Raw genomic sequence first — 23,142 nt, forward strand, 5'->3', positions numbered from 1 at the left:
CAATATGTATACATAATGAAACTTAAAAATTAAGGTGCAAAAGTGGACAACAGGGTCCAGTGCTGATCCTCAGGCCGTCGCAGCCCATACCTTACTGGTACAAAAAAAAAAAAAAAAAAAAAAAAAAAAAAAAAAAAAAAAAAGCAAGCGTGCATACTGCTCCAGCTGTGTTGCCGCGGGCAGTGCCACACCGTCACTCGTTTGAAACTGCGCCGTCTGCCTTGGCTAGCCTCCGCACGCGCTCACACACACACACACACACACACACACACACACACACACACACACACACACACACACACACACACACACGCGCGCGCGCGCGCGCGCGGCGCTCGACTACTGTTTCCAAGGTTGCGGGATCGAATCCCGGCCTCGGCGGCAGCTTTTCGATGGAGGCGAAAAGCAAGGCGCCCGTGTGCTGTGCTATGTCAGTGCACGTTAAAGAACCCCAGGTGGTCGAAATTCCCAGTGCCCTCCACTACAGCGTCTCTCATAGCCTGAGTTGCTTCGGAACGTTGAACCCTACAAACAAACAAACAAACAAACAAACAAACAAACAAACAAACAAACAAACGCACGCGCTCACGCGCCGCCCAAGGCAGCTTGAAGCCGTCACTAGTTTGAACGTGCTTCGACCCTTCGACGGCCAGCCCGCTAACCCCACCTTTCACCCTTCCCGCCCGCGCATTGTACTCAAGAGATATCTTGCAACCCACTCTCCCTCCCTCCCAGTAATCAAAAAAAAAAAAAAAAAAACACCAGCAGGAGACGCAGAAGTGACCTAGCCACGTAGCCAAACGTCAATTTTGTGTCACGTGATTGTCCGCGCCGCACCTGCAAATATATTCTCCCACCTTGCACAGTGTTGCCAGCAGATGTCAGTTTTGGTTTCGCGACAGTCAGGGTTATTATTCAGCGACTTTTGGCGCAGGCGTGGCGCAGGAGTAGGAGTAAGGGAAGGGAGGAAGGTGGGAGTGAAAGTGGAAAGAGAGAAAGGGGAGCCGTAGTGGAGGGCTACGGAGTAATTTCGACCACCTGGGGATCTTTAGAGAGATTCGACATGACTGTCGAATTAGAATGATCCGTTGCGAGGGTCGATGGCGCTTGCACGAACCAACTTAGTTATAACATTGATAACACAATTACATAACTTCGCTCGCCGCGAACTTCAAACTTTGTAGCAGCGTGTAGCAGGATTTCTGATTTGCCGCAGTTTGGCACAGTTTGCCAGTTCCACCACTGCCTATACAAAGTTTCTCAGTGACGCTAGTGCCTGAGGAATGGAAAACAAAACGCTCAAATCCTAGCGCTGCTGCGAGTGGTTGGTTGGTTGGTTAGTTCACAGGAAGGAAAAGCCGCAGTATCTGTCACACTTGCTCTGTGGACACCTGAACCGCGCCGTAAGGGAAGGGAGGAAGGTGGGAGTGAAAGTGGAAAGAGAGAAAGGGGAGCCGTAGTGGAGGGCTACGGAGTAATTTCGACCACCTGGGAATCTTTAGAGAGATTCGACATGACTGCCGAATTAGAATGATCCGTTGCGAGGGTCGATGGCGCTTGCACGAACCAACTTAGTTATAACATTGATCGTTAGGGTGAGCATTACCAGTAAAGTTGCAAGGAACAATACATGTACTGGCAACGTAATTTAACAACTCGCACTCGCGGAATTTGAACGCACGCTACGTGACCTGGGAGCGTGAAATGAGCCAAACGTTTGACCTTGGCGTGTCCTCGCCTCACGAAGCACTGCCACATACCTCCTGCTCCCTTTCTCTTTCCGAAGCACGCTACCGCCGCGCCCGTTCGTCCGCTTTCGCTTCATGTTCATAGTTCGGAACGCTTCCGCTCACGTGCTGCCTTACCTTCCATTTCACCCTGACTGCGGTACGCGGGCATCCATGACATGCAGCTGCTGTCTCCAAACCCGTGCGTGTAAATAAATCACTGCACTAACTTCAGCTGCTGTCGCAATGCTTCCCCCTAATGCGCGCGCCTACTTACGACCTCTGTCAGCTTGCTACACTGTACACATTTTTCAGTGCGACAGCCTTCCGCGTTTCATACTGCTTTTTTTTTTTTTTTTTTTCCCATCAGCCTATATATATCTGCACGGGGTTTTAGCGATAGAGCGAGGGACCCGTGTCACAAAAAAGCCGACGAGGTCGGAGTTGGACGTAACCGAAAAATTCTCACTGGTCGACAGGGTCATGACGTCACAATTACATAACTTCGCTCGCCGCGAACTTCAAACACTACACAGCGATCACATTAAGATGACGTCAGGCGTGAAACGAAAGTGATTAAAACATGACACGCGATGTCATGTTTTAACATAACCAAGCGAGGTTTAGCGCGGTCTTTCATGTAAAATGGTGTCTTACGACTATATGTATGCTAAAAATGGGCATGGGTGTAATTAGAAAGGACCACATGCAGATATAGCGTACCGATAGGCGGAGCTTGAGTGCGCCCCCCCCCCCTCTTTTTTCATTTTAAACCGCATTTTATACCCCCATTCGCTAAATATATGTAGCATTTCTCCACGCCTATAACTCAGTCGTCCGCAGCACGTGCGTCATATCTGCTAGTAGACGAAAAGAACAATGGCGGATGAATTTCGGCCGTCTATTCGCGGTCTTATCCACGCGTAACGCAATTATAGCCGTCCGCATCTGCGGGAAAAATCCCTGCAGGTATAGCCCACAGCAGCGTGCTTTCCACGGCTCAAAATGTTTACTTTGTCTTATGTAGAGCGAGTTTCCCTATAGGAGCAGCTTACAAGCACCACCTATTGCATTCCCGCACACTTCCGGACGATCGTCCATGCGAAAGGAGCTGACGTCACGCGAAGCTGCCTTGCCAGTAACAGGTATAAAGTGGATGCTGTTGCTACAAGGCACCGAAGATATGCGACCCTTAATTCGATGCGGTATACAATAAGGATCGCATCTACTCGATTATTTCAGGCAGCTCTTCCAGCTAGACGAGACAACGGAGCCCGCTTCCTGTTAGACTGCTTTTAATCACACCAATTGCGAAAGGACGCTTCATTATCCGGCCGCCCTTCACAAGCTTGCGAGCGCACACGCATGCCATATGAGCAACAGAAATCCAGGCACGTATGCCACTCCGTGAACGGGCTGCCAACGTGACACTTCGTGTCCAGGTTAGAACAGAGGCTTCCGTACGTCGATGCGCATCATTCCATGACTACAGAAGACGCGCGCGGACGAGCGCTGACTTGAGACTGGAACTGTACCTCTGAAGGCAGGAACAGATATCACTGGTTTCAATCATTCATATACGATCAGCTATTCCAAAAGGGATACGCCTGCAGTAAAAAGTGCCTCAACCGGCACCTCTGACGTATGACCCGCTAAATTCAACGATAAGTAACAGCACCTAACGAACTACATACCCGATCTGGGGGAAAAAAAAAAAAAAAAAAAAAAAAAGTAGGTTCATGGGTGATTTTCTGTAGAGAGTTGTCCTTTTCTCGTCGTTCGGAACTGCCCGTATCTGTCACCGCCTTGCAAACAAAAATTCAGATGTAAACCATTCCAAAAGGGATACGCCTGCAGTAAAAAGTGCCTCAACCGGCACCTCTGACGTATGACCCGCTAAATTCAACGATAAGTAACAGCACCTAACGAACTACATACCCGATCTGGGGAAAAAAAAAAAAAAAAAGTAGGTTCATGGGTGATTTTCTGTAGAGAGGTGTCCTTTTCTCGTCGTTCGGAACTGCCCGTATCTGTCACCGCCTTGCAAACAATAAAAATTCAGATGTAAACCACCTGTCATTCGCGTGCTTTTTCATTGTGTCCCGGGACATCGCAATATATCGAGGGCGGCAGGGGGTTAAGCTTCTCGAGTTTGTTTTGTTGCATTTGGTTTGGTTTATGTGGTCTAACGCTCCAAAGCGACTCTGGTTATGAGAGACGCCGTAGTGGAGGGCTCCAGAAATTTCGACCACCTGAATTTCGCCAAAGGGCAGTAACATCGCATAGCACACAGGCGCCTTGCTCTTAGTCCCCATCGAAAAGCGACCGCCGTGGCCGGGATTGGATCCCGCATCCTTCGAATCAGTCGAGCGCCCGAACCACTGAGCCACAGCGGCAGGGGTTTTGTTGCGTTTGATTCCGTGTAATTAAGAGCTAAATTTCGTTTTTACTTTTTCTTCTATTCTGAAATATTCAGACATATGAAGCTTAAAATATAACGGACAACTTTGTAAGGGTACACACACGACTAACAGTACATATAAGCTAAGCAAACGAAAAGTTTTTAGCCTAGCTTTGAAGCCAACTAACACATCCAAAATGCGCTTTACATTAAAAACGTCCCATGATTGAGGCGTTTGTCATAAATTTGATGCGTGCGCAAATAGTTCGGGGATGAGGAGGGAGAGGAGCACAGCTCCCTAAAGGGGAAATAAGACTGCTTTCCTATCCCTTCCTCCTCCCCGAAATTTCCCTAGTTCCCGATGTGTTTCAGTCCATATTTTATTTGTACGTCATTATGACCCCAGGCCTCAAAATAACGTCCAAGTTGGGGTCCGATCTCCGGGTTGCCCCACAAAACACGGAACCAATAAGAAGCTATGCAAATTGTGTGATCAGACGATCAATTCATTACATTTTTCATAAACCTGTATTCATGAAGATGACCTGAGGCCTAGAGGGGAAGGGGGTGGGTTAGGTGAGGTTGAGGGCGCCAGACTCAATATCCAGAGCATCGCAGATACCGAAGCGGCCCAACAGGTGGCGCCACGGGAACAATCGGCACCGTGTCTCTTCTCCTTCCCAGACTTGATCCGATTGCACCACCGTACTAACGTTGGCTTGCACAGCTTGAACTTCCTCTTTGGACGTTTGCTACGGCCAGCGCCAGACTTCCGGAACTTACGCTCCAGCTATACCCGGATCGAACCGGTATTCACGAGCTAAAGAGCATCAAGAGGAAAAAAAAAAAAATTGCAAAGATTAAAAGGAAAACCACGTAAAGCAAAGGACGGGAAGGAAGTGGACGGAACAGGCCCTAAAAATGGGCGCAGCGAGGGTGAAAGTAGTCCCCCAGGCCAGTCAGGGCGGTCGTGCACGAGCTCGAACCGGCCACTTGATCTCGGCACACACGCGCAACGCCGCGGAAATGATACAACGTGGCCGGTCCGGCCTGGCAGGTAGTCCACGCACGCAGGCAACAACGAGCGTCAGCAGCAAAACCACGCTCCCTCCCTGACTTCGACAGAGGCAGGCAGTGAGAAGAGCGAGTTGGGAAAAAAAAGATCCTTGCGAGCGAAAAAGTGTAAAAAGGAAGAGAGACACTTTGAGGGGCGTCGTCGTCGCTGACGAGGCAGCAGGGAGCAGGCGTAAAAAAGAGCGGAGACGTTCATTTTTTCCGCGGACGCGATAAAAGGAGAGCTTCGCTCCGACGTTCGCCCTCGCCGCTGCTGGTTGCCCCACTTAGCCGCGCGCACTCCGGCGTTTATTTTTGCCGCCCTCAGCCGCGCCGAACGAGACTGACTGGCAGCGACACGTAGGTAGTTGAGCGTGGAAATGCAGTCTTTTTTTTTTTTTTTTTTTTTTTTCTTCTTTTTTTTTTTTCCGCTCGATACAAGGTGGAAGAGCACGAAAACGAGCTTTTCCGGCGGCGCGGAAGCGGCCCTTGCGCCACGTGAAAGCGTCCCGCCTGTAATACTCGTTTACTGGCGTCAGCTGCGAAATCCGTCTTGTCAAAACGAACGACCACATATGACGCCGCGCTACCACGGAAAAGTTACTCGCGAGGTTCAATCCAGCGGCGCTGGCACGCTAATTAATAATCTCTATAATCAACGAGAACAATTACACCCTTCTAACCACACAAATGTCCGACTTCCACAGGGCCAGTTTGTGAGTGGCATCAAACATTACTGGCACGTGAAGACGAAGTGTTTGTTTCCTTCCTTTTATAACGTGCTACGAGTATTCTGCCAGCATACTCTCCTGTAATGCCAGTCAGACGCAAAAGATCAATAATGAAAGGACAGAGTACTAAACGTAGTTTCAAAATAAGTACCAGCACTAAGAAGTCATTGTGGATGAGAATGAAAATTCGATTTAGAGCAAATTACAGCTGCAGTAATCGTCTCGGTGCGTAGCTCAACCTCGCCGTAAGGGAACGGGCGGGGCACAGAAAGCAACAAGTGTCACGGTGAGGAATCGGGAAGTTTCGCCTTTTCCCTCCCTACAACATCTTCCCCACTTTCCCTGTCGTCAAGAGGAATGAGACTATGATGGCAAACATTAATCGCGACCAGTATCCCCACCGAAGCCAGGTATTGCGGACCAGCAGCCCAACGACACCGAGACGGATGAAGACACTAATTAGCAGAGATAGTCTGGTCACGTCAACGGCAGTGTGCTGAGAAGTACTGGTCTGGCTCAAGTTTAGCTTTGTTTTTGCTGTTGTTTATGAGCAACTCAAAAGACATGGTTGTTGTGTGCCTAATACTGCAATATCAGACACTATAATTACTGCAATATCACACTTTCAAATTAAGAGAAGTCTAACCTATACCAGCTCGAGTTTGAACTACCCGCGCTAGGACGCGTTGCTGTGACGTCACGAATTGCTTAGCCAATCAGGGCGACGGCACACACCATTGCGATGCTCGGTTTGGGCGATCCTAAAACAGCGACAGTATTAAGCGCCTCAAAAAGGCGAGGGTGGTTGCCCAGGATTACATAAAAAATATCAGGACTGTGAGAATGAGACATTGCTCACGATTCAACACGCCAGCCTAACTCTGCGGTTGCTGGTATGTCTAATCCGGCTCGTCTGCCATGCACGACGTAACTTGTTTGCTCCGTTGCCGCAGCGACGCGCAATCGCCACTCGAGCCTGCACAGCACGTGGCTGCCGATCGCGCCGTAGTGTAACGTTCCGTCCCAGTTCCCAGAAGTGGCGCTCCACCGGCGCAAACAAAAGAAGCGAACATATGCGCATCTACATAACAGCAGACGGGGTTAACTGTCACGCTGGCGTCGAAAGTGGAGCAAACGACGATAAGAACCGGTATTATAATAAGAAAGGATACCGTGCTCGCGACTGCTAAAAGCGGCCAGGCGCCGCCCGCGCTTTCTTATTCAAGCGCGCAGAAAACAGGTGACGTTTTTCCTGTTCTTTCTCTGCGCTGTAGCCTTATTTCCCGCATACCGTGCATCTCTCTTTCGCATTTAAGCGAATGAGCACCGCTACCGCTCAACCTGCTCCCCGTTTTCAAATAAATAGGGGAAAAAAAAAAACAGCGGAAAAAGTGAGCTTTAAAAAAGAAAGCTGCTGCTGCGTTCAGAGAGAAGTGCACGGGCCAAACTTCTGACTCCAAGTCAGGCCCGGGGCTCCAAGCCCGGCCTGAATCCAGCAGCGCTGAAGCTTCCCTCACAGCTCTAACTTTGTGGCTGTGATGATGCGTTCTTTTCAAGAAAAGAAAGTTTCTTGTGCACAGCGTTCCTACTTTTCTAAAAGCACGCCGGCACTAACTATGTTCAAGGGGTTAATTTTGTGGCCGAGTACTCGATGAGCTCATCTTGCTCATAATATGCCTTTCACGGTGCCGGCAAGGAGTGCTGCGACTGCATTGTCTAGGCTGAGCAATCACAGCGGATGCGTTTACGGGAGTTATGTCCCGCTCGTCTACGGATGTTTATTAAAGTGAACTAGAATTGGCATATCGACGCTAGAAGCAAGCGACAACAGAGATGCGAGAGGCGACAGCATGGCGCGAATCTCGAAACGGACCAAACATGAAACGTCTGCTGGTGAACAGGTAGACGCGTTCAAACACGCGTTAAAACTTCGGTCGATAACTCGATCAGACGCTATCGCGTTGGGTGGGTGCAGGAAAGCGCTTGTGTGCAAGCAAAACGCAGCGCGCCATGGCTATATTCGCTCGTTCGCAAAAGTTACGTGTACTTGGAATCGGTGTGTCCGAGTCGGCCCGGCCCACTCCACACAAATATACCCTGGCCCGGGGGCTTCCGTGCGGCCTGAACACGTGCGCACCTCTAGCTGCGTTCATCTCTCTAACACTCGGTTCGATTAGCGCACTGAAACCGAAGCTTCTACGAGTTTGCAGGTGAAACTGTCCGCAAATGAAAGTCGAAAAAGCGACAATAAAAATTAGCTCACCAACACCGCCTTTCTCGACAAACAGCTTTTCTGTTTTCCTTTCAAGCAACATTTCCCGAAGGCGTGGTCACTGAAACATTAGGCTGTGACCTAGACACAGCGCTAAAAAGCTGGCACGAGTTCAAATAATACCGTCACGTTGGGTTCTCAGATCCCTTACAAGAGTGACCAAATTGGACATATGAAGCAGGTAATAATCGCATCTCCCCGAGAAGCGAATGAAACAATCGTAAATGCGTGGACGAACACCAGCAACTGTTGAGCCGTAACGTACGTGCTGCACTGTTTTCGTCATACCACCATGCGCCTTATTCTAATAGTGCTGCACAAAACAATCCCATGTCTAGCATCATGTGATACAAAAGCACGAGAAAGAGCAGGGGTCTCATGACTGCCGAGGCGAAAAAAAAAAAAAAAAAGTCCGGAATGAGACACCGTCTCACATGAAAGCAGGACGACAACAAGAAATTGAAAGAAGAATCGATGCAAAGAAAGAAAACAGCCGGAGGGAGGGTGGCTTCGCCTTCAAACATCACGTGCTCTGCGAGAGTGCGCGCTGGCTCCGGCCGTCGACTCTGGAGGGTGACGAACAATTCCCAGCGCCCCCTTGTCCAACCCTTCCCTCCTCCCACTTTCAACTACAACGGGCAGTGAATTCAAAACCCCACCCCTCTTCTTGAAAGCGCGCAAGGAAGAAGTCAATACCCCACGTGCGGTGTCCGCCCGGGCTGCCCTCATGATCCGGTTCCAAACGCGCAGGCGTCGCCCTCCCCTTGAGGCGAGAGGAGAGCTGAGCGCGGGAAATTCGCGAACCTTGACACCTTGACAGCGGCCGCGGGAGAACGTCACGTTCCGACGCGCAGTTCTCAAAATGCTGCTTCTGGAGGGCGCGCGCACGTGCGAGTCGCGTGTGGAGGAATTTTGCCTTCAGTACAGAGTTTCTCCAGCTCGAAAAGTACGCGCGCATCGCAAAAGCGCTGGAGATACGTATGCATAAGCGTTCTCAATGCAACGGACGGAGGCAGTGTCGTCTGGTACGTGCAGACATCTCCGTGAAGAAAGAATGTCTTACTTTTCCCCACTCGCTGGATTTTAATTTTGTAGGCACGGGGAAGTGGCAAAGCAGGTTTTGCGGGCTGTAGACGATGCGCAAAACGAAATTATGCTCTGTAAGAAGAAAACGTTTGAGAGGTAAGCGAGATAGCAAATTCAAATTTTTTTTTTATTTTTTTCAAGCTCTGAGGACACACCTAGTGCGATCACTTGACTGCAGACTATTTTCCAGCAAATGTAGAAAGTCGAAAAAAAAAAAAAGATTTCCTTCGAACGCACCAATTCGGCTGCTATGCAGCAGAAAAACCCCGTCCATTTCACAATACACTAGGAGCTAGCCATACTGCAGACAAAGCCGTGAAAGAGAGAGATAAAAAAAAAAAAGTAACGCTGCTTGGACAAGTACTGTGACAGTGCGACAATTACAAAAGCGACGGCCGACTGACAAGGTCAGTCACGTAGCACACATGCACACTCACTGATACAGCAAAAAGCCAAACTTTCTTCTCCCATTTTCTCCCTCTTATTTTATCTTTTGCTTGCTCTTAAACAGTTAAGGGGTGCAAGGCCGCCGACTCAGCAACCATTCCTCCTTATCGAGCTCTCTTTATTGCGGGGCATCAGCCGAGGCACTTGCCCGATAACCAGTTTGGCTACCATCCCAGACCGCTTGACCCCCCGCTCATTTCTCTGGAATGGGTGTATCCAATGTGCTTAAACTGCAGGCGAAACTGGGACACTGAGCAGTGACCGAGATTAATGCTCTTGCACTCCTGTCCAGACGGCTTTTTAAGATAAATAAATGCAGTCTCTGCAATAGGTATACATTTTTAATTTACCAAAAAGCGCTTATCATGGCCGCCAGGCAAGCAGTTACGTCACCATAACCGTTACGTCACCCCCCCCCCCCCCCCGACAGAATTTTCGAAGGAAATAAATACATAGTAAAGGAAGTTTTGCCTTTTTCAATCTTGAAAACCTGCGCTTTATCTCTATCTTTGGAAAAAGTACACTCGAGTCGCATCGAGTCGTGCTCATGCAACACCCATAACCTCACTGCGCGTGGAACAACGCCCACGGGAACTGCAGCCCGTGATTGACATCATACCTTTGTCGACCACTTACGCACACAGCCGTCAGTGAGACCGCAGCCCGGGGTACGCGCTCACACAATGCCACGATAGAGTACGAGCTGTCGTCTGCTGACACGACACAAACAAGTTTACTTTCAGTGGACAGAGGGCGTGTGTAAGCTTGCAAGAGGTGCCCTCTCTCTTGACCTGCTGCAAGGTCAACATCCAGTAGGGTTGAAAGGGTAAAAACAAAACAAACAAAAAAATTCGTTGAAGTCTCCCGCTCACTACAAAAGAAAATCGTCAAATTGAAGAAAAAAAATTATGCACAATGAACATCAAGTGTGCTAACGTTTACATACACTAATATAAATGCACTCGCAAAATGAATGTCGAACTCAAATATGTTGATATGCTAGCTGGCCTTTTAGAACGCATCAGTGCACGAACACTGCCCCAGCTAGTTACGTAAGCGAAGGCGTATTTGTGCCGGGACATTTGCTATGCATTGCACGCCACCCGTCAATTAGGACGATCGACGAATGATAGGCGAGCCAGTCGCCAATGTAGTTTTTGTCATTCGCCAAAATAAAATAAATAAGACGTGCAATCGCGCGGTGTCCCAGGTTTCAAGAGCTTTACGGGGAAGAAAATTAAGAAACAAATTTAAACAGACATAGCTGTAGCGGCGTGCGAAGATTGTTAAAGGGGTATAGACACCAAATTTGGGGAGCAAGTTTTTTTCTTTTATTAATGATACATTTTAGACACTATTTTCCATGGATCACTACGTGTCATTTTCCTCAGACCGCTTATCACTCATACTTTAAGATTTTCTCTCGCCTGATTCGATTTCAACTGCCGATGAATGAATGATGGCAAAGTTCCGTATAGCACTTCATTAGAATGAACTTCATTTTGTGCATGTTAATTCATCTTGAATTTAGGGTGACGTGAGGGCTGACTTTAGCTTGCAGTGGATCAAAATGACGAAGGAGCGATCATACTATAGTTTTTTGACGTCATAACCATCGCTCTGTGAAGTAGGGGGCTCCGTTTCCGGTGGACAATTAAAGTTATCCATCCATCTGCTGTTTAAACCTTATCGTCTGCTCTCGCTCATGCCAGCTCCGTTTTCGGCGAGAATGGTGCCATTAAAATGCGGAAATCTATCTTCATATATAAACTTTTTTTTTTTTTTTCCGCAACGTCGTGTAGAGGGGTAAAGAGATACCTAATTTTTCGCAGTGCATTTCTGGTTTGAAATTATGCGTAATACATTAGGAAGCATGGATCACGGCGTTAAACTCGCCTACGCTCGGTAAATAATCCATCACTGAATTTGCCGATCGATGGACGTCACGAGTGATATATGAGATCGCGTGAGAGTTGCCATAGCTTTTCGTCCAGCGCCGCTGTCATTGCGAACTCAGGAAAATCACAGTGTAAGAATCTGTGTGAAATGAAACTACAAAGCTGCGAATATATCGCAGCTTTTGAATGAGTCACGTGATCTCACACTGACGAAACTTTGATTTGGCAACGTGAAACCAAGACTGAAACTGCAGAAAAAAAAAGTTGCATATCAATTACGTGGTGATCGATGGTTGATCTTTTTGATTTTTTTGTTTTTGCCTTTAAGATCGGATGCATTAGGAAAAAAAAAAAAAGCCAGCACGTGCTTTAGGCGGCTAAAGATCGATCTCGCAAAGTTTCTTCGAGTTCGCGCCCCGCCGTTGTGACTAGTTCCACTTACTGAGCCGGGAGGACCGGGCTCGAACTCGGCGGCCGCGTTTCGATGAAAGCTAATTTTGTCCGGATATACGTCAAGTTTTTCCTTGAGCACAGCTAATGTATACGCTGCCCTTTGAGTACAGATGCGGATAAAAGTAAACAGATCGCGCCATTGCCATGAAACATGTTTCACGCTTTGTCTGTGGTATGTGCAGGCTGGTAGGCGCCGTTAGTCCGCTTTCTATAGGACATATGAAGTTTCGTTATTTTCGATAGGGAACAGCATTTCTAGCGTTAAAACTCCACAAGGAATAGCGTAAAATAAGGGACGGAAACATTTTCGACAGCCTCCGTAAAGACAGCTGCTATGAAACTAACCTACGTTCACTGACAGATTAACGCAGTCACGCAGCCAATGTCATTTAGTAAACACAGTTTGCATCACAATGGATACCTATCCCTATCGCATTCGGTAACTCTCGTCCTACATACATATGCATTGAGAACATTGCGCGGACATTCAACCCAATGAGTGACAACACTTGAGGGGCACGCGCTCCACAGAGCCTGTAAACCAAACACGCCTGGCTGCGCGCACGATAAGAACCGGATAAGATGTGCTGAGACAGAAGACAGGCCCTATTTCTTATCAGCGAAGCAAATGCAAGTCATCCTCACGCAGGCCCTCGATAAAATTCCCGGGCAAAACAAACATGTGTAGAAGTCAGCAAATGAGCATTGTAGAATCGGCACTGTCGATATTTGATAGCTGGTATACAACGTACATAATTAATGAATCACTGCAAGTCATTCACAACTAAAGCAGGCAGTTCAGCACTATATCATTTATAAAGCCTGCGAACGTTTGTGTGTATTCATTCATTCGCCGTTTCCTTATGGCTCTAGTTCTAAACAAGCACGACCAACATAAAAGTTATGGATATGCTTCTCGTAAGTGGAAGGTCAACGACCGAACTTTGCGAGACACTAGGAAGCAGCCGGAAAGCATACCATTGTAACCATGCGGTGTGCACACGGCACGGCGAGGAGAAAGAAAAAAATGCGGCGGCAAAAAAACGCGCGCTTTACAATTGTCAAGTGACAATGATGATGCCGCACACGCATGTTTACAAGTTTCGCCATTTTACATTTCTGTCTTCATGACGATCAAAAAAGGAGCGGATAATCGCCAAGGCAATGATGGAGATAAGCTACGCAGTTAGTGCCAAATACGCTGAAAGACACGCAGTATCACCAACCACGTGGCAACACTACTTTGAAGAAACGGATCACGTCACACGCCCCCGATTCGGAGCATCCTGCGCGGATGTGGGCAATGGCCAGCAATGCACTCATACCGAGCGGAAATCGGGCAGAGCTTGGCAGGGCGCGACGCACGACGCACGACTGTCAAACGGCAGCTTGCGATGGGTGGTTACTTACAAGACCTGTTCTGAAGGGCATGGACGGCGACGGGAGATGACAGACCACTTTCCCTCGTCAGTAGGCGCGAAAATTTGAACACCGCACGAGCCATTGTCTCTGCGTACCAGCGGCGACAAAACCTCCACTGCGTCCACGTTTTCCCCGGCCGACACAAATGCAGACCAAGTCCGCCGAGAAAAAAAAAGGGCGCTCCTCCGCCAGAGCAACCAATGGGACGCGATTTTCACCGTGCGATAGCCGCGCCGCCGCGGATTTGTGGGGTATAGTTCGCCAACCGAGTTACATTTTATTTGCCTGCGTTTTTTCATTGGCAGGGGGCGCAAAACACGTTGTCGACTCAGTCAACCGTTTACAATAGCTAAAAGCATGCTTTCCGATGCTAGCGCCCTCTATTAAGGAGACAGAAAGTAATATATTTAGGCTGTCCTTCTATCTCTTTTAAGACATCGAGCGTTTCGCCGGCTGTGGCGAATGAGCCGGGCTTTGCGAGTAGAGTGATTTCTGCTCCAAGGGAAGTCGGTACCGTCAGCGCGTCAAAGACGGTGCGGTGCCGACGAGCGCTTTTACCTGGTCACAGTTAGCGCCCTGTAAAAACAGCTCAAGTTGCAGTGCCATGGTAAGAGCAGCGGTGTGCAGGCTTGTGCGCACTTGTCAAATTTCATTGGACCGCATGCTGCAGTTGCCCCAGGAAGCTAGCGTAGGCCAATTCATTGTGCACGGTAACATGAACGAGCTTCTCATCGAAATCTGGGGGTGGTGTTCCGCAAGTAGAGTCCATGGAGAATCGCTACATTTCGCTGTTTCGTGCCTTGTGTTATGCTTCCAATGCATGTGACGCGCGGCCGCATTTCGGGTTGTGCGGGCTATATTTAGATTAAGCAGTAGTGCGCTGCAGGCTGGCCCAACCACTGCTCTGACAATAAACAGGAAGAGACCAATTAGTAGACGTACTTACTAGGATCAGTTCTCCGTATGTTTGTTTTCATCTACTGGTATCGATATGTTGTTTTGTCTCTGAAATATAAGCGGCAGTGCAACTCGACAAGATTTTTCTTACTTTGACGTTTGTTTCTATGTAACTCTAGAGAAAATGGATGCAGTGCTTACATTTCGTGTACGCATTTAATATATTGGCTATATCTTGTGATCGAAAGTTTGAATTTGCCGCTGGCTTCAAATTGCGTTTGGTTGTCGTCTACGTAAACTTCCTAGTTGCAATCTACATTTGTCACGTGGGCCGTGCCGGCTGCGGTGGATCGAGAGCGCAATGAACTCGCAGCCTTGAAACTTCTTGGCCAGCTTTTGAAAGGGAGTGTGCCAGCGCGTAGCGAAAGATTGCCAACAGGTCGTGCGCCCTCGAGGTTAGCCGCGCACCGCCACGCATACACGCGGTCAGCGTGCCGTGTGGGAAGGGAGGTCGCCAAATACATTCCCTGTGTTGCAGACGCCTTCCACGAAACTTTAAACACGCGAAAGTTTTGAACACTCAATGACTTAGTTGCCACAGAACGTCGTGCCGTTCGCGACCTGTTTTTGTTTTCGTGTCTGTTTTGCCTTTCTCTCTCTCTCTCTCTCTCTCTCTCTTATTTTTCTTTTCTTTGTCGCTGTCATTGTTCCAGCTGCCTGCATTATCGTAATCGCATCACGTCCCATTGCTCACGCATAAGATCAGTGTGGCAAGATGTTGGAGTTGATGAGCAATAACAAGGATGTACCGCAAGCTTTGAATGCATATGATCTGTTTTCCATGCCATCTGTTTTTTGAGGCAATTCCACTAAGCACTTTCTGCTTTGTTTGTATATGCAATAAAATGGCATTAGCGTTAAAGGTTCAATTTATAGTTTTTTTTTTTTTTTCTAATCTATTAAGAGGGGTAACCAGTGCAAAAAAAACTTGCTGCATTTTTACCCCTTGCTGGCATTATTGAGTGACCAAATTTACACTCGACAGATTACATTCTTATTAGGGGCAAGTTTTAAAACTTTAATGCTTGTATAGGTAAACCACTCAATAATTTATTCTAGTTTATTGACAAACAGGAGGGAAAAACATATCGCTTGTTTGAAGTTAGTGTGTGTAATTTAAAGAGGTATCACTGTTATTTCCTAGTGAAGATGCCATACAATTATCACTTGGTCAGTATCCTTTGGTCTGTGAGGGAAAGGCCTGTGCAGCAATGTTAAATGCTCTTTCATATTTTCATAGATAATGTACTACGACAGAATTTGTATTAGTTTTTGGCAGTATGGGAGGTAAAGAAGCTTCTTTCATGTTTTCAATGCGGTCATTGGATTTGTGTTGTCAAAACAAATGCGGTGGACTATGGAGAGCTTTAAATTCATTTCAACCCCATAGAGCTCTTCAAAAACATACTTCTATGGGCTCCAGCATGCAGGGGATTTTTCATTTTTCTTTCATTGAAAATGCAACCACAGCTGGAAGCAAATTCATGATCTTGTATTCAGCATTGCACTTACTGTCAAAAGCTTGCATACAGGCATTGTGGCATATTTGTAGCGATGTTTTCATAGTGTACTTGAACAGTCACTTTCATGCAGGCCTACATTCGTGTTTTCTCCTGGTATTTAATTTATCCTTTCTTATTTAATTTAATTTAATCGTATTTAATTTATCCTTAATAACATTTATCCTTTCTCTCACTTTTATTGCAGCCAAGATGCTTCTAGCACTTCAGTATTCCAAGCTCTCCTTGGAGCAGACTTGTCTTTCCAAATCAGCAAAATGGTTTCAGCTTCAACGAACATTTAGCAGAAGTAGCATTCGTCGGACTGATGGCTCAGGTGCAGCCGAAGCACCTAAAGGAATCCCATACTCGAAACTTTCTGTTGGTGTCCCCAAAGAAATCTTCCAGAATGAAAACCGGGTTGCACTTAGTCCCGTCGCTGCTGCCGCATTGGTCAAAAAGGGCTTCACAGTCAATGTTGAAGAGCAGGCTGGCGTTGCGGTGAGTACTTGTTTGATAATCTGCTGGGCCCAGCTAACCAATGTGTATTAGCAACTGAATAAAATGGAGATGAACTTTCTCAAAGCAAAGCTCAAGGGCCTTTCGTTCCTGTAACACTGTGTAGAGTCCTTGCTGATGTTTTTGAACCAGCCAATCGTAATGATAGCAGCTTGCCATAGAATTGAAATGAGGTAGCTGGGATACAAGGCTAAAGATGATCCCAGTGTCATTGAGCATTTGCTTTTTTTTAGTGTACCAGATCTTGTCTAGCTACAATTACTACACAAATGTTTCGATTTTGCACTAGAGACCTGTGAAAAGTGACCTGAAAAGAGCTGTGAAAAAATGCAGCACACAAATAGTTCTTGCAGTTATTCACAATAACCATCTTATTTGCTTTCTGACCTATATGTGAGTGGCAGAGAACATCTCACAAGGCATGATGGTGCATTGATTGCTGTCTTAGACAAAAGATTGGATAAAATTGGTAAAATGTGATCATACCATGCATTTCAGGAGGTTGCATATATTTTGCCGTAAATTTAAATTGAAAATTGCAGAGATGGCAGCACATAGCAAATGTATGGCGAGTGACCTCAACCTGCTCACCTCCTCCGTATACTTAGCAAACAGACACTCAGTGGCATGGCCGTCATTTTGCAAGCATATACAGGAGAAAACTTTCTTGAGCAATAAAGAAAAAGCACACAAATGAGCAATCTAGTTGCAAGAATGTCTGTACAATATCTCTGCTATATAACTGTAATAGGCTGGTTTGTCACGAAACAAGGTATGTTTTCGTGGTGCAAAACGACTTGTACATATTTGGTTCTAGTTTGCAGGTACTTGCTCTTCAAGGTATTTATTTGGTTTTATTTAGCAAAGTCTGTGTGCATTAATTAATTCAATTGGCAACTTAACTGATTTTGGTTGGTGTTCTGTCAGAGGTATGCAGGTTTTGTACAGAAAGGACGATAACGTGTGCAGGAATGAGATTATTATGCTGTGAAATGGTTTCATATTGAATAGTTTGCCATGTTTCACTGTTTTCTGGTTGTAAAGCCACACCCACCTTGACTTCGTTTTCTTTTGTTTTTCCTGTTTGTAATGGTGAAACACAGGCAAAGTTCAAGAATGAAGCCTATGAAGCCAGTGGGGCCCACATCACTGATTGCAAGACCACCTTCCAGTCGGACATTGTGCTCAAAGTTCGTCCTCCGATAGAGCTGGACAAAGGCCACCTTCGAAATGGTGGCACACTCATTAGCTTTCTGTACCCTGCTCAGAACAAGCCGCTTGTGGACGAGCTCGCCAAGAAGCAGATGACCGTCTTTGCAATGGACGCTATTCCCCGCATAAGCAGGGCTCAGGTGTTCGATGCCCTTTCGTCCATGGCCAACATTGCTGGCTACAAGGCAGTGATTGAGGCAGCCAACCACTTTGGCCGTTTCTTCACCGGTCAGTATGTGCATGTCTTCACATTTCTGGATTGCATTCAACTTAGCTATGATTCATAGCAGAAACATGGGTGCAGAGACATATGCATTGCTCTGAATGCAGTGAAACAGCATTTTGGTACTTTTCGCTTTGCGAACTGTTATACCATTTGTGCGTTCTCAAAATTCTATAACCTTGAAAGCAGGTGTACATTTTAGCTTGAAGCAAAAGGGAGGGATTGTTTCACCTACGTGACTTATTGTCTGGGAAATGAACCAACTCCTGTGCATTTCGCTGTAGTACTCAAATGGTGGGATTACTTAATTGTTTCACTGATTTTTTAGCACAGAAGACTGCTTCCTTGTTAGCCGAGAATTTATTACCGAATGAACAAGTTTGCATTTTGTGCCCTGATAGTCGAACCTTTGCCACTAAGGATGATGCCGTAAAACCAGCCATGACTGTTGTCGTGGTACTATATGCCTATGCATGTCGGTTTTAGTAGCAGTTCAGAAACGAAGTGGAAACTATATTGTATGCAGCCGAGTAACATGTATGGTGCCTACACTTCTTAACCATTTTCATTTTCTCCTTTATATTGCCAGAAACATATAATTGTCTCTTTTTGTTCTTTCCAGCTCACTGTGTGTAAGTATTGGTGGTCTTCCTTTGTGGGAAACTGTTATTTTTTCTGGAGGGGAGTTGGGGGGGGCGGCAGTAAGTCCTTTGTGGGCTCAAGGTTTTCATTTCTTTAACATGTCTTTAATATCTATGCTGTAGCTATCTTCACGCACACAACCTTTCATTAATGCATGCATGGGTAATTGTTACACTGTTCAGTACAAGAACTGACTTACTGCATCTCAGTGTGTACTGTTTCAGTAAAGTTTCACTCATCATCATTCACTAATTTCTCAAGCCCACTCAAGAATAGGTGGTGTTATGAATAGATCAGATAAAAGCAAGAAAAGCTTTTTTCGAGTCAAAATGGCATTGCTTTTGCCTTAACCATAATTGTTGTCACTTTATGGTCACATCATTATTATGCATGGTCCGGATGATTGCAAGCTATCTTGCTTAAACCAGTCATCTGCTTCAAGTTTCCATTCGTCGTTCAGTGCATCACATAGGCACTGGTAAACTTTCAAATAAGATCAAGTGTGGCAATAACATATGCTGCCATAAAAAAAAAAAAAAAAAAAAAATTACATATAGTTGAGCCTGGATGTGTTTGCTATTACTTTATGGAAGAATGTCGCTTAATAACACTCAAAGTTGCACAGTAACATGCTAAGAGCGAAAAAACTATTGCATTGCAGGTCAAATCACTGCAGCGGGCAAAGTTCCTCCCGCCAAAGTTCTCGTCATTGGTGGTGGTGTGGCAGGCTTGGCCGCTGTTGGCTGCTGCAAAAACATGGGAGCCATTGTGCGGGCCTTTGACACCCGTGAGGCTGTCCGGGAACAAGTGGAGTCCTTTGGGGCTGAGTTCCTCACCATCAATATGAAGGCAAGGCGCTGCTATAGTAGGCATTGTGTCATTTGTTTGTGCAGTTTGGAGGTTTTTTCATGAAGCTTGTACAAGACAGGCATGCCATTGCTGTGAGTGGTAGAACAGTGCTGCACTTGAGGAATATGCTCGTTGAATTTTTTGGTTTTTGTATTCATAGTTTATGTGCTTTACTCTGTCGCTCTGCTTGCGGCCACAGTGTACATGCGCTGGTGACAAACTGGTGTTCGTTTTTTAACTTTTTTTTCTTTCACCTTTCCCCTGTGTTTCAGTGGCTTTGGCACTAGCCTTTCGATTCTAAATCTCGCTGCATTTTAGCTTGAGTGAAATACTAAAACTTATTTTTCACAATATTGATGCGTGTCAATGAATGCCAGCGACTTGAAATTGGGGTCTTAGCAGAACCGTGCAGCTGGTATGACCAATATGGTGATGCTGTGCTGTTCCTACCATTTCTGTGCTTCTCTGGTCACAGATGCCTAACAGCTGCAGTTTGTGTAGTTAGTGTATTCACCGTATGGAATCTTGTAAATTATCTGTTAATCCAGAGCCCTACATTACAACATTGCCATTGCTTTATTTTCAAAGTCTCGAGGTGTAAACCTAAAACCACCGCCACGCTGCATCTTTGCTGTTCTTCAGTAGGGCACCGCTTTTGCACAGTTTTGCCGGGGTCTACAAACTGCGTGGGCTGAAATCTGCAGAGCCGTCCTGCTAGTGCATGCATGGACACAAACCTAGTTCATATTTGGAAAGTTATTACCGCCTTTGCCTTTCCGTTCTCCCAGTTAGCACTACCGAACTCAACTGCTAGGGGAGGGGCGCAGTGCTGTCATTTCATGGCAAAACTTTAGCTTGGTTTCCCTATTTGCACAGCTGTAGTGATCACTGTACTGAGGAGAATGTCCTGTGGTAATGAAGAGTACAAACTACATTTTCTTTTTTTTTTTCTTTTTTTTGCAGATTTTGGAAAAACAGGTTTGACGCATTTTCTAGTCGTACTTCTGCGTGGGCTATGTACAGTATAACCTCAGTATGCTCCCAGTCCATACACCACCTAAAATTACGGGCAGTAAAATTCTTCCTGAGAGTTGCAGTATTTTCCTTCCAGTTAATATGTTCCTGAATGGTATGATTTCTAGGCTAATGTATTCTAAATTTCGACAAACTGTGGCCATGTAATACGCTTAGCGACCAACTGCGCCTTTGATAACATACAAGCAGGCCAAATGTAGCCATGCGTGATGTGAAGAGTGCAGTATCGCTGACCCTACATGGGGGCTTTTCTGCATTACGTTGATGCAAAGGGGTGAAGCATTTAAGAAAGACCACGAGCCAGTATATGAGATGGCCATTATCCCAGAGATATGCCACAAGAAGAGCGCAATTGCTTCTTCGTGGTGCCTTGGGGGCAGGAAAGTAAAGCATTTGAGTACTACTACAACAAAACTTCACTTGAACGAACTTCAAGGGACCTCAGGAAAAAGTTTGTTAAAATAAAAGTTCGCTGAATTGAAATGAGTGCATGTCTTACTTACTTAGGCCTGCAGTGCTCTTGAACTCAATCATTGTGTGCTATCTCCGGTGAAGTTTATCTGGCAAAACGATCTGCTGGGCAGCAAAGGCCTTCATTTTCTCCAAGCAGATGAATGCTTCAGCAGATCATGGTTAACCAGCATGCATGTGTACACCTTTCTTAAAGTTAAAAGCCTATATAGTAGGGCTGATGCTTTCACTATGGCTGACATCGACTGTGGAGCCAATTAAGCGTGCAAAGTCAGCTATGGATTCGGCTGGCTACAAGCCAATTCAGTTTAAAGTTAAATGACGGCCACTTTTCTTCGCGTGGTAATAAAACATGGTTCTCATCGTAAAAATATGCCACAAAAAGTGAGAGTTGCGCTTGTTGAAGTGATCAATATGACGCGGGGGACCTAGAATGACGTCGCGTAAAATGTTCATAGAACTGAAATGAGCAATAACTGATTTTCGTTAAAATGAAGGGTGTTTGCATACCGTTTAATGGGGCTTCGGTGGGGGGATTTAATAAAGTTCGTACAACTGAATACTTCGTTTAAGTGACGTTCGTTCAAGTGGTATTCTACTGTACTTGCATAAGAGTGGGTTGGCTCTGAAGAACCCAATGGGAGGAACAAGGATGTGGCCATGGGCAACTGTCACGATGGCTTTTTCAGAGTGCAATAGATTAAGAGGGGGAAGAATCTGAAAATAAGAAAGCGGTCCCGGCTCATCAATACCACCAACATGCTAGATGTGTTGCAAAATCTTTCCTGCGCTAAGGACAGTGCAAATGTTGGTTGAATTCTATGAGAACTTAAAAAATAGTAGCTGTTCATACTTATGCCAAGGAATGCTAGTCTACATTTTTATGATGTCGAAGAGTCAATAAATGTGTTTGTACCTCCTTCAGTAAGTACATTCTTTTCTTTTTAAATCAGACAGTTTGGATTATGTTTTCCTGGGTCATAGGTGTTTATGACTTTTTGTTTTCTTTTAACATATAGCGAGGTTTTACTGTACATGAAGAAGAATCGCTGCTGACAGTTCAAAGTTTCCAAGCAGTGGGAACATTTCCTAGACAGTTTTGATGCCAGGTTTGAAGAAATTTTAATTACAAGTCAAACCTTGCCGTCATATCTTGAGCTTGTTTGCAGAGAGGGGCAAGGGTGCTGTGAAATACTTTTGTTTTTTTGTTTACTTTTCACGCAGGAGTCTGGTGAAGGTGTTGGAGGTTATGCGAAGGAGATGTCCAAGGAATTCATTGAAGCCGAGATGGCATTGTTTGCTGAACAGTGCAAAGATGTCGACATCATAATCACCACAGCACTTATCCCGGGGAAAAAAGCACCCGTGCTGATCACTAAGGTAGGTGCAAGGTTTCATCTTTGGAGAAACATTGCAGGAAGCTGCAGTTAGTGTTTCCAACAGTTGCTGTGGATTTACCAACACCACTGGCTGTCTGTATGGCCTTGCACGCGGATCTTCGCAAGTTGTGCTGTGTTGCTTGGTATATTTACTAGCCCATCAGCACTGTCAAAACCATCTTTGCTGCGCCCTGTAGCAGAAAACACCTATTTCATGGCGCAAGTGAGATCCCCATCGCTTACTTAAGTAATCTCTGCATAAATGAGAGCACTGTCCTCAAGGTGTGAGCACGCGATGGAGGCAGCGTTCAGAGCTGCTTTTTCAAGAAGGAAGATGTAGGTGCTGTAGAAGTATAAAAAACTTTTTTGCTCCAAAGGATATGCTTTGTTAAAACTGCTGTTTTTTCTGCACAATAAATATTTGTTCATGAAACAATTTTGAAAAATTAGGGGAAAGCATTTTCTTAAATTTTTTCTCTTGCACAGCAGAAGAAAAACTAGTGCCGAAATTTCCAGTTGTAGTTTTCGCAACACTGTTACCTCATTGAAAATTCCTCCTCTATGTACAGTCAGAAATTGGTTTTGCTGCCCGCTTCCATTGTACTAGTTAGAGATGGACATGAAAAGTCAGCAACAATATTGCAGCATGCATCAAGCCCTCATCGCAAAAATCAGTGGGGTTCATATATCCTTGTCGAAAGAGCTTTCTACCGCAAAGAAGATGTGAAGCAATACGAAGTGAATCCACTATCTACCCTGCCTGGAAAATAACACGCGATGCGCGAAGTCAGACAATATCCATGTGCGGCTACATAGGCACTGGCTGTATTGAAGTTCATAGCTCAGACAGAGCATCTATGCATTCG

General features: G+C 46.0%; 2 protein-coding genes across 2 annotated transcripts in view; one reads left to right on the forward strand and one right to left on the reverse strand.

Annotated features, from left to right (window-relative positions):
* Positions 1-13,660, reverse strand: part of LOC146208536 (isocitrate dehydrogenase [NADP], mitochondrial-like) — a 38,687-nt gene extending 25,027 nt beyond the window's left edge. Inside the window, exon 1 of the mRNA XM_084594522.1 lies at positions 13,479-13,660. Within this exon, the coding sequence (XP_084450648.1) occupies positions 13,479-13,572 (94 nt within the window). The 5' untranslated portion in view covers positions 13,573-13,660. The remainder of the gene's footprint in view (positions 1-13,478) is intronic.
* Positions 13,661-13,937: 277 nt separating this feature from the next.
* LOC146208537 (NAD(P) transhydrogenase, mitochondrial-like) overlaps positions 13,938-23,142 on the forward strand; it is a 33,355-nt gene continuing 24,150 nt past the window's right edge. Inside the window, exons 1-5 of the mRNA XM_084594543.1 lie at positions 13,938-14,097; positions 16,155-16,447; positions 17,569-17,905; positions 19,204-19,391; positions 22,122-22,277. Coding sequence (XP_084450669.1) covers positions 16,160-16,447; positions 17,569-17,905; positions 19,204-19,391; positions 22,122-22,277 — 969 coding nt within the window. The 5' untranslated portion in view covers positions 13,938-14,097; positions 16,155-16,159. The remainder of the gene's footprint in view (positions 14,098-16,154; positions 16,448-17,568; positions 17,906-19,203; positions 19,392-22,121; positions 22,278-23,142) is intronic.

Source organism: Amblyomma maculatum, chromosome 1, assembly GCF_055883805.1.
Source record: "Amblyomma maculatum isolate TAMU_Amacu chromosome 1, ASM5588380v1, whole genome shotgun sequence".
Lineage (NCBI taxonomy): Eukaryota > Metazoa > Arthropoda > Arachnida > Ixodida > Ixodidae > Amblyomma > Amblyomma maculatum.